At 40.4% G+C, this 11660-nt stretch overlaps 1 protein-coding gene across 1 annotated transcript; it reads right to left on the bottom strand.

Moving 5' to 3' along the window:
- Window positions 1-209: 209 nt before the first annotated feature.
- Window positions 210-11358, bottom strand: LOC121281334 (grpE protein homolog 2, mitochondrial-like). Its single transcript, XM_041194240.1, has 4 exons — window positions 11247-11358; window positions 5507-5702; window positions 2495-2576; window positions 210-1896 (listed from the first exon to the last, which is right to left on the bottom strand). Exons 1-4 carry the CDS (start codon window positions 11321-11323, stop codon window positions 1517-1519), a joined length of 735 nt encoding a protein of 244 aa, XP_041050174.1. The 5' UTR covers window positions 11324-11358; the 3' UTR covers window positions 210-1516.
- Between the last annotated feature and the right edge of the window lie 302 nt (window positions 11359-11660).

The following is an 11660-nucleotide window of genomic DNA, read 5'->3' on the forward strand; positions in this document are numbered from 1 at the left end:
TGCACCAAATTCTGCTCTTAATTTGTGGAAAAAAATCTCTTGGTGCAATGAATGTTGTGTTAAGAGATTAACTAGAAACAGTAAAAAAAAGTATCTTTTTTTCTTACTCAATATATTCAAAAAGGTAGCACAAGTCTTCAAAACAAAGTCCAAAAGGAAAGACAGGAAGCTATAAATGCAGCTTGCAGAAATAACATTAAGAATTAGACTTTTAAAGAATCTTGTGTTTATTCCAAGTAATGTTTTCTGGTCAACAATCTTTTACAAAAACCGTTCACCAGCTCTTCCATTCATTTACAATAATGCACTGATGATATAAAACTGGTTTTTGGCACTTAGATTATTAGTCTGGACAAGAGTAACAAAAAAAAATACAGGAACAAATATATTACAATTTTCACTAGTATACCTGCATTACAAAAAAATAAAATCTTGCATGTCACGGTATGTTATAAATAGATTTACAGTTTGACACTGTAATAAATAACATACTATTTTGTCCACTGAAACAATATAGGCCCATACAAAATAATTTAAAAAAACAAACTGAAGTATTTGCCAAACTAACCAGCTCAGTCTAACATTTCCTCAAAAGGTGACAGGAAGCTATATACAAGGCTCATTTCCCCAGTTTTTGATCAAGCTGCCTTCAGTTAGACCAACAGCACAGGAAGCCAACAGATTATGGAGGAAAGAGTTACATGGAGCAGAACTGATTTGACAATAGGCCCGTTGACCCCAATTTAAAAAAAATGTTTGGAGAAGCAAAAAAGTTTCTTCCACATTTCATGCAAAATTTCCAAGCAGCAACCCTGTCTTAAACAGTTCTGGAAGATCACTAAATGATTCCATGAAATCCATGTCAAAAAGCAGAAGGGCACTAAGAAGTTAAGTATTTTTCCAGTCTCAACAGCTACAGCTCCATAGAGAACCTCCAGCACGATTCTCAATCGAATACTTGTTTGAGCCTTGAATATAATGCCCACATGGTGGAACTGGCTGTTGGTTGAGTACAATCCTATCCCCACAAGGGCACTTCCAGTAGAGGTTGCTGGATAAATCGTCAGGTATGGGCATTTTCACTTTAAGGGGCATTGTGGCAAATTGTAACAACCCTATTAACACTTGGGTATCTCAGCACAGGCCAGAAATCTTTATGGCACAAATACTGACTGGGCCATAGGAGGATCACTCATCTCAATTTTATTTCATCACTCTTCATACTCAGATGAGGACAGCTAGCAGTTCTTTGGCAGTGTCAGGCAAGACAGATCTGTCTCCTTTTGAGTTCAGTACAACAGGTATATCACCTACAATAGCTTTCCTCATGTGTGAAAATGTACTTCACACATTTCCACAGTTCTTCCCCCTTTCAGCAAATTCAAATCTTAGCAGCCATTTAATGCTTGGAAATATTATATCTAAATCATAATGAAAAGGAGGTGTAAGATATCTAAACATACAAAGCATTCATAAATTATGAATTCCTAGATTATAAAGCACATTGACTGTCATGTCAAGATCCAGTTCTATCTTTCCTTAAATGTGGTTGGGCCTCAATAGCCAGCCCAACTTGTGCTGTTCTTAGAATCCTGCCATGTAGTTTATACCCCTCTTGCACAATTTTTACCACAGTACCAGGTAATGCATCCACAGATGGAACACGCAAAACAATTTCATGTTCAGCTGAGTTGTACTTGAGGCCAATGGAATTCATCTTCTCCAACCCATGCTTGGAAAATATTTTGCACAGTTTCTCATCAATCAAGCATAGGCCTTCATAGAGGTTCTTCAAAGTTGGATTGGAATTAGCAAGGTCGTCCTCTGTTACACTCTGGGATGTCTTCTCTAAGATATCTGCCACTGCTAAGACATCTTTGCAAAAACTATGAATACCTAGATGAGAGGGGGGAAAAAAAGGCTTACTAACTTGCATTTGAAAAACATGAAATATTAATTCAACTGAAGTTCCATTTCATATTTAAAATTTCCTCAAGATGCTTTGACTTGTATTCATTACATTCCCAATTGTGACAAGCTCAGATTTCCAACAAGTAATTTCTCACTCAACCCAAAAATCATGCATCAAATCCAACTGCAGGAGCACAAATCCTTTAATTAGGGTATTTACGAAAGGTTAAAGTAGTAGCTGAAAAACAACCTTAAGCTTTAGAAGTTCAAGAGTACACTAATACAATTTGTATACTAAGGGTGCTGGTGGATAATTTAACTCAACTGCAGCTGAAATCACCCAACATAGACTAAGAATCAAACCTTCAAGGCTAGTACTGCACTAAATGATTAAGTGATAAAGAAATGCAATGTTGTTGAAAAATTTGCTGGTTGCCAAGTATGATATAATGAAATTCTTCAGATTGTTTGAAATTGAATTTTTCTATTGAAAAAGTTATCCAGATTAGAGCTTTATTGCATGATGTAGTCCTTATTTGCATTCTCATCTCTGTACCCCAATTACAGTAGAAAATCTGCTCACCATATAGCCTGGCATCTTCAACACACTTTCTCATTCTTCTATTGCCATCTTCAACCCGGGCTACAACTTTCTGATAGTTCTCCTGTAAAATGAAACATGAGGTGAAATAGACACTTTTGAAAATAAATCAGAAGGATCTTTGTACAACTAAAACTGAATAATTATTTGGATTCCAGAACAATTATACTTTTATTCAGGATCTGTGTTAAGCCCATAATAAACATTACAGAATTATTTATCGAGTATATTTTAAAATTCTGCTATTATGTTAATCAATAAATTGGAAATGTGCACAATATATTCTCCAAATAATCCAAATGTAAAATCACTTTGCTGCTAAAAAAGCCCAAATAGATAAATTTATTGAACCATCAAGTGACCAGTGAGTAGCTGAATATAGAACCAAAAAGATCTGAAGTATGAGTCCTTCGCCTGTGCTGATCACAGCTAGGGTAGGGATAAATAGTCTTTGCATCCTGGGTTAAAGAGGTAAAAGGTTAGCCAGGGTGCCTGCTCCAGATCCAGCAGCTTCCTGCTGAATGTTATGCAAGTACAGTACTGGATCATTGCTTCAACCAGTTAAACAAAATGCCAATGGTTAAATTCTAGGTGCAGGTAATGACAAGTGGCCATATGGAAGAGATGCTGAGGCTGAACAGCACCTAAAAGAAAGATCAGGGAAAATATACAAAATGATTCTATCACTTGATTATCATGAGCATTTTGACAAATTTATGCTGTAGTATACAAGCTACTCATTCAAAGGTGAACTTAATTATTCAGTAAAAGATTGCAACCAATTCCCAGTTTGCCACCATTTTTCACATGAAGTTGGCTTGCTTTGTTTAGAATCAAGAGCTTGTTCTCAACAAACTCCTGACAACACACCTTCAACTTCAAGAATCAGAGCCCCTGCTCGCTCATCCACCTTGATGCTGCAAGTCACCTGCAATGAGCATTCGGATGGTCCGGTGCAGAATCCAAACTTCCGATGTTCCATACAGGCCTGAAATTTGGCTTCAGGAATACAATTATTAGAATGCAAGGTTATAATCCAGCACACTTAAATCACTTTAATAACATTTGCTCACACTAGTGTTAAAAAGCACCTATACTTTCTATATTTGGGAGCCAATAGTTAACAGGTTACACACAGTTCCAAATTAATTTTACATTTCAGTTTCTCAATATAAATTCAGACCTGCATATCAAAATTCATCACGTAGCAACTGAATGCCAATAAAGATGCATCAAAAACTATAGCAATAAAAGGGCAAGGTTTTGTGCACTTTGGCTAAGTCTGGGCCACTTCCTTTTTGGTCAAAAACAAAGGAAAATTTGTTAGATTTAAAACTAGCTTTGTGGCTGAGACAAAAGCAAAATACTGCAGATGCTGGAAATTTGAAATGAAAACAGAAAATGCTGGTAAAACTCAGGTCTGACAGCACCTGTGGAGGTAGAAACAGTTAAAAGTCCTTTGACTCTTGAGCTCTGAAGCAGAGTCATATGGATTTAAAGCTTTGATTTTTTTTGTCTCTCTACAGATGCTGCAAGACCTGCTGAGTTTTTCCAGCATTTTCGTTTTTTTATTTGCAGCTAAATTTACTGAATGCTATTATCAGTCAATCTCCTTGGCTGCTTGTATGTGTATCTGATCAAATCAAACATTACCATCCAAAGACCATCTAGGAATTCAATTTCTGTGGTAATGTTGACCAGTTCCATCCTAGCCACCCCTAATGTTGCAAATTCCAGGCTGAGAGAGAAGTATAAGACAATTATTTGTGCCGCATATTTGACCAGCTTTCCAATGCATTGCTTATTTCAGCTTCACCAGTGCCATGATAGAAGTGCTTGCTTATAACAAGCTATTTCTCAGAATCTGCTTGGAGAATGCAATGACTATAGCAACAATTTCACCATTTTCTAGGCTTGTTGGAAGAAACTGTTCTCCATCAATATATTTCTAAAGCACAGATTTTATAATTATTGCATTATTTGTCCGTACAGTCTCAGTACGATTATCAGTTTAGTGCCTAGCGACCTAGTGGAATCATCTCTTCCCACACGTGTCCATCTGCAACTGCTGGGTTACAAGTCCACACTGCAAAACAGACTACAATTTGACAATAAACTGGCAATCATTGATAATAGCCAGAATTGCTAAAATTCCACATGGAAAAACCCAAATGGATCATTCTGCGGCTATCATTTTAGAAGAGCATAGGGTTCTTTGTTTGCATTTTTGACCAGAACATCTATCCTGGAGGGCTCAGCCCTGACAGAGTAGAAGGGGGAAAAAGTTCAATTTTCTAGCACTGATGTTATTAACTTAAAAATTGCAAAATAGTAGGTGCTTATACAGGCAATGCTCAGTCACCTTTTGAGACTGGCCAGGATTTTGCAATTAGTGGTCAAGTGATAAAGAAGCTGCTTACAAAGATCTAGCAATCTCTTTGGCGTGATGCTAATTTAACTTGTTAGCAAAAGGGATATCTGGCATTCAGCAACAGTGATTGCATCGCATAGGCTAAGAATCCAAGTCACATTGAAGAATTCTCAAAAGTGGTTAAAAAAAAAGCAATTATTAATCCTTGACCCCTGATAATTTTAGAGTGAAATAAGAGATTGGTACATACATATGGGATTAAGGCAGAAGCTAAAGTATCAAACTTTAGTTTTATTGTAAAAGGCCTTGAAAGAGCATAAAAATTTAAATTCATGCCAAATCAAGTGATTTTGAAGATAGAAGATTTTTCCAACAACATACCCTTTATAGGAGCAGGGAATCAACTTCAGGAAGTGTGTTTAACTGCACACATGTTGACACCAGACTATCAGTTTCACAACTGCAATAAAAAAGGTTACTGTTGAGCCCTGCATTTTCCACCAGGTGAGCAATTTCTAAGCACTACTGAAAAGCGTGTGCACAAAGGTGACAAACATGGTAGCAAATAGAGGCTTGGCTGCAGATTCTATTTTGATCACAATCACTATCTAAGTGAGACTTGCCTGCAGGGTCTGATGTTCTTTAACTAACTCATTCATTTGGAGTTGCAGCACTTTTTGACTAGCACATGGACTAGAAGGCATCTTGTGTTGCATTGCATTTTCAGCAGTACACTTGCGAGTCTTGGCAGAACCAATTGAATCTTGATTGTCTTCAGTCTTGTGTTGGATAGGATTACCATAGACAGTCAAGAAGCCCCTAGAATTCAAACATATCATTTAACTTGACTAACTTTGAAATAATGTGCACTTATTATGCCTTTCACATCCTTAAATTTTACAGATGCTTGCACCGTTTGACCAGTCTATCAGTTTACTGCCCAACTCTGGCTTGCTGTATATTGTATATTAAGAGTGTCTAAATGAAGAACAATCAAGTTTTATGTTTAAAAATGGAATTAAAATGGTTTAACACTTAACTTCAATATCATAAAATGTACGTAGTATATATTGAAGCACTAATTTGTGAATAGAGTTAGTAGCTGGACTATACAAACCCAGACAGATTCCGATTTCATCCCAGCTGCAAATTAGCTGCAGAAGTTATAGAGGTGCTTGTTAACTCACAAAAACACCGTCAGAAAGGAGAAAATTGGCCAACATCCAATTTCTGACAAATGCCTGTGGATGGAGATTAGGTGAATAACTTCCCCACCCATCAGAAAGAATAACAAAACATACACAGGCCCTTTTATATCCTCATCATAGGCCACAGTGAAACAAAACAGTCAAACTTATCCCGTCGAAACGACTTTGTACAACTTATACCATTAAGCCCCCATTGGTTCTCCTTTCTGTTAGAGGAATCAGACAATCCATTTTTGGGGAATGCTGGCAAGGACACTAACACTACTTTTCTTCAGATAGCACCATGAACAGGAAGATGAAGCAATAGTTAACACCTGATCCTCAAGACAGTAAGCCCAGTCCCCTCAGTACTGCAAAGTCAAAGTCTAATTTGCGCTCAAGCCTGAGAATGTAGGAAAAACACAAAGTGGGCATTTTTACTCCTTGCATTGAGCTTCATAAAAGTGGAGCCTGAAGAAGTTGCTCAATGGAATTCCACACTTTTGTTACCAGAGGCAATTTTTAAAAACCTTGACATCACACTTAAAAAGAGAGAGTGTGGTGGCTCATCTTGCCGAGGATTTTTACTTAAAAAAATTCAGTATCGCTCCAGGAAAGGGAACATGCGTTATAACAGTTGAAAAACTGTTTACCTCCTCTGCTTTTAAGTAAAAAAGAACCAGGGTACTTTCACAGTCTGAGGTACTGAATTACCTTTCTGGAAAACTTAAGAAAACATACCACAGGGAGCTAATATCCTTTAATCACCCACCATTCCTACAATACCAGGGAGTTAAGGAAGGGAAAGTCATTTTAAAAACACTGCCATATTTTCCAGCAACCCATCTGTTCCCTCAAAAGCTCATTAACATTGAAAGCAGCCTCTATTCTTCAGGGTCACCAGAATACAACCAGTATTGTCCGCTGCTCAGTTTGAATAATAAATGCTAATGAAAACAACCCCAGCCTTGGCAAAGCACTAATTTCTAGGATTGCCAAATGTCTTAAGACAGCTGCATCTTCACTGATTTTGTGCATCATCTCATCTTTACTTAATGAAGATACAAACAGTTGCTGATAAATGAAAAATTGTTAAGAGCAACCCTGTATTAATTTTCACACACAAAAACAAGAATAGCTGGAAAAACTCAGCAGGTCTGGCAGCATCTGTGGAGTGGAAAACAGAGTTAATGTTTTGAGTCCATATGACTCCATCAGAACTGGAGAGAAATAGAACTGAGGTGAAATAAGCTGTTTAAGGGGGTGGAACAGGTGGAGCTGGATAGAGGGCCAGTGATAGGTGGAGGCAAAGGAGAGAATGCCAAAGATGTCAGACAAAAGGACAAAGGGGTGTTGACATTAGCTAAAGGATGGGCTAATGGTGACATTAAGGGTAGAATGAGCATGTGACAGATGGCCCTAGTGGGGGTGGGGTGGGGGGAAGGGATCAAAATAGGCTAAAAGGTGGAAATAAAAGATAGATGGAAATAAATTTTAAAATAACAGAAACAGGTGGGAAAATAAAAAAAATTAATATATATTAGAAAAAGGGGGATCGGAAAGGGGTTCGGGATGGAGGCAAGAGTTCATGATCTGAAGTTGTTGAACTCAATGTTAAGTCCAGAAGGCTGTAAAGTGCATAGCTGGAAGATGAGGTGCTGTTCCTCTAGTTTGCACTGAGCTTCACTGGAACATTGCAGCAGGCCAAGGACAGACATGTGGGCATGAGGGCAGGGTGGTGTGTTGAAATGGCAAATGACAGGGAGGTCTGGGTCTTGCTTGCGAACTGACCAAAGGTGTTCCGCAAAGCAGTCACCCAGTCTGTGTTTGGTTTCTCCAATGTAGAGGAGAGGCTGCATTGGGAACAGCGAATGCAGTAGAAGAAATTGAGGGAAGTGCAAGTGAAGTGCTGCTTCACTTGAAAGGAGCGTTTGGGAGGGGGGATTTAATTTTCATTTGAAGAAGCTATTGATCTCCAGATATAATTAACATCCTGAACTTCTTTACACTCTTGCTCAACACCTCATTGCAATGAGTTCTAGCAATTTCTGCATAGGTTCTGACTTCTCACCATAAGTCAATTAGAAACTTCTGTTCTTGTAGGGTTCATTTCAACTTCCTGCTGGCATTAGGGTGAATGCTTTTGGGAGAGCGGAGAGCAAGAGTCAGACAGGCAGAACACCCTAAAGTGGTAGACATTGCTGTAAAGACCCAATTCAGAAAAACATTGCTGCTGTTCATACTCAAAACAAGGTGGTACAGGAAAATCTGAATAGCAGAACAAAAAGACAATTAATGTTCACACCTAAAAATCAGAACTGAATTCATCTGGGATGTCCTGCATTTAAACTTAATGTCGACAACTTCAACAGTTTAAGAGTCATCTGCCAGCTGTGAATTTTAAAGCCATTAACATTACGTGCAAAACAGTACACACATCATGTCTGCCTCCCTGTAATTTTATACCACCAGATACCTTATAAAGTATTAAAAAGGCTAGATTTTGAGTTGTGACTCGACTCAAATAGCTCTCAGATTTTAATGTACTGATAAATCAGTGCCAAATTCACATCCTGGCAGTCTTACTATCAGATAAAATTTACTTAAAAGTACTACACTGATAAGCTTTCACAAGTTTATCCTGGTGAATAATTAAGTTACAGGCTAGGAACATTCTATGCAATTAGGTGAAATTAAATTAGGCTATCTCAGCATGGTGGTGGGGTGGGGGTATCTCCTTCCAACTACATGTGTGCACAACAGCTTGGTAGTGCCCTTGTCTTGAGAGTCAAAGGGTGCAATTTTAACCTCCTCCCCCACCTCCCACCTCATCTCAGCCATTTGAGTGCATAACCTAGACAAACCAGAGCACAGAATGATGCCCAATCACTTTTCTAGATAGATGCAAGAGATCCCATAGCACCACCTGTTTATAGGATATATAGGATATCATTGATATGACTGCTCCTCATCTCTGTAATCCCTCCAGCCCCACAACCCTCATATCGTTCGTCCCTCTAATTATGGCTTTGAGCATCCCGATTTTAATTCTCCACCATTGATGGCCATGCCTTCTGCCACCTAGGCTCAAATTCTGGAATGCCGTCGTCAAATTTTCTCCTTCCCAAGTTTAAGTAAAAATTTAAGAATCAAACTTTTGGCCATGTTGTCCAATTCTCCTTAACCTTGCCATCAAATTTTACTTTGTAACACCTGTCAAGTACTTTAGGAGAATTTTAATCATGCTAAAGGCATTATACAAATTGTCGTCAAATGAATTCATCTCAACTTGGCAACCTTAGTTGCATTAGTTACAAGTGTCCAAGATGCCAGGGGTGGGAGTATGAACACGTTACACACCCAACTTGCCTACTTCCAACCTTTGTGCAAAGAAGTCTATGTATTTTATTGGGATTAGCTCAGGCTTGGCTGCAATGGCTCTCAAAGATCAAGCAGCTCCAGTCATGGTCATTATCCATGGCTACATATGCAGAACAACCACTAGAACAAGATGACAGCAAAGTATTGCAAGGGAACAAATTCCCTTCAGGAGGGGATGCACAAGCATACACAAAAAGTTAAAAACTTCAAAACACTCAGATAAATGAAGAATCATATTGATGCAGCCCAAGAAACAGGAGCTGGAGTATGTCACATGGCTGGCTCATCAAGCCTGCTCTGCCATTCAATAAGATTACGGCTGATTTATCCACCTCACCTACACTTTCTCCTACTATCTCTCAATTCCCTTGATGCCCAAACAATATATATCACAGAACATCTAGATATGGGAATCTGCTTTGTACTGCCTCTCAAACTTCTGATTCCATTCAAGTATGGTTTTGAGGTTTAAGCATAATTTATCCTCTGCAAATATGGGGGGGGGGAGGGGGGGGGGGAAGTATCACCCTAATCTAGAACAGCCTAGCTTTCAAACAAAAGAACACTTGGACTATACAGAAGATTGTTTGCAAGGTCACAAAAATTGAAATAACGGTTCCCAAACAAGCAAAATGATTAATCAAGGTCTTTGGGAGATGACATTCTGTAGCTGCCGACAGAACAAAACTAGACATCAATTTGAAATGTTTCGGGGTATTCACAGAACCCGACAAGGTGCTGTTTAAAATTATTCTAAGCTAAAATCCAGAAAAAGACCCAACAACGCACGAAAAACAACACATCAACCTCCATCCAGCGCCCTCGCCTGTTTGTGACACTTGCCCCAGAAGTAGCTGCGGGAATTCTTATTCGAGTCTGAAGTCGCAAGCATCCGCCTGCTCACTCAAAGGGAATTTCGAGCTGTTGTCGGTTTGACTTAGCTTTTTTGTCTCTCGCCCCATATATTCCGCATAAATAGATACCTTAACGTAGCGAACACGTATTTAGTTCCTTCTCGGTAAATGGCATTCACAATGTTCGAACGCTAAAGGAAACTTGAATTTAGTCAAACTTTCGAAGCACATTTCGTAAAGTTACTGGAGAATAAACTATAAAATACACAATGATGCAGCAATAAAAATAAATAAATTAGGGTTAGGTTTCGTGGAAATATGGTTTCTACTTTGACTTATTGGCTTCAAAGTGTGTTTCCGGCTCAGAGGAGCCCGAAGCGCCTACGTGAGGAGCAGCACGACAGCAAAAGCAGCTGCTCCAGGATCAGTGCCAAAAACCCACTGAAGCGGCTGTGGAGTCAGCGTGGCCACGTTACACGGGCCAACATATTACTCTCACTTTAACTGGATTTGCAAAGGTTCAATTCTCAGAAACTAACACCTAGTCCCCTCCTGGCGCCTGTCAATACCATCCAGACCCAGAGCGCGCGCACACCCTCAAGCAGCCGCTACACAGCCTGCATCCGTCCAATAGAAACACCCCCCCCCACCACAAACCCTCGGGCTCTCCAACCGCCTCCCCCCTCCTCACACAAACACCTCCGACCACCCCCTCCCAACCCCCGACTCTCTAACCATACCCCCCAACCCTCCCCAAACCCCCAGGCTCTCCGAGCTCACACACACACGGCGCTTCTATAACGGTTTCCCCAGAGCCGTTCGCCCAGAGCCGGCCCAGGGAGGCAGCGGTTCACTCCGTGGTCCAGCTCCAGCCTCCACCCATTGCCAGGGCCGGGATCCGGTCCACCCTTGACCCAGCTGACTGATCCACAGAAACTCACCTCCCGCTCCTCCGCGATGCCCAGATCACCGTTTCTTTACAGCTCCGCCTCACCACACACAAACACATAGCCGCCATCTTTACTCTCAACCCAACCGCCGGCTCCTCACTTTAAAACGGCAACTGGCCCCGCCCCGGCAACAGCTCCCGCCCCCGGATACAGGCCCCGCCCCTGGCAACAAACTCCGCCCCGGCAACAGGTTCCGCCCCCGGCAACAGGTCCGCCCTCGGTAAGAGCCCTCCCCCCTCCCGGCAACAGGCCGCCCCTCCCCTGGTAGCAAGCACCCCCAGGCTCCCTACCACACCCCTCCCTCCGGAACTGGTCTTTATTCTCTCAAAAAGATGCTGAATTTTCCCAGCATTTCAGCCTTTTCACATACTCGTTTCCATGGTCCAAAGGCCCAAACATTCCTTC

Source organism: Carcharodon carcharias, chromosome 8, assembly GCF_017639515.1.
Source record: "Carcharodon carcharias isolate sCarCar2 chromosome 8, sCarCar2.pri, whole genome shotgun sequence".
Classification (NCBI taxonomy): domain Eukaryota; kingdom Metazoa; phylum Chordata; class Chondrichthyes; order Lamniformes; family Lamnidae; genus Carcharodon; species Carcharodon carcharias.

What these genes read in the sequence shown, in the direction of transcription:
- LOC121281334 (XM_041194240.1), bottom strand. Translation starts at nt 11,323, where the DNA reads ATGGCGGCTATGTGTTTGTGTGTGGTGAGGCGGAGCTGTAAAGAAACG. An exon ending in GCATCGCGGAGGAGCGGGAG is followed by an intron (nt 5,703 to 11,246) that starts GTGAGTTTCTGT and finishes TTTGAATTCTAG; the next exon opens with GGGCTTCTTGACTGTCTATG. An exon ending in AAGAACATCAGACCCTGCAG is followed by an intron (nt 2,577 to 5,506) that starts GCAAGTCTCACT and finishes TTCATTTTACAG; the next exon opens with GAGAACTATCAGAAAGTTGT.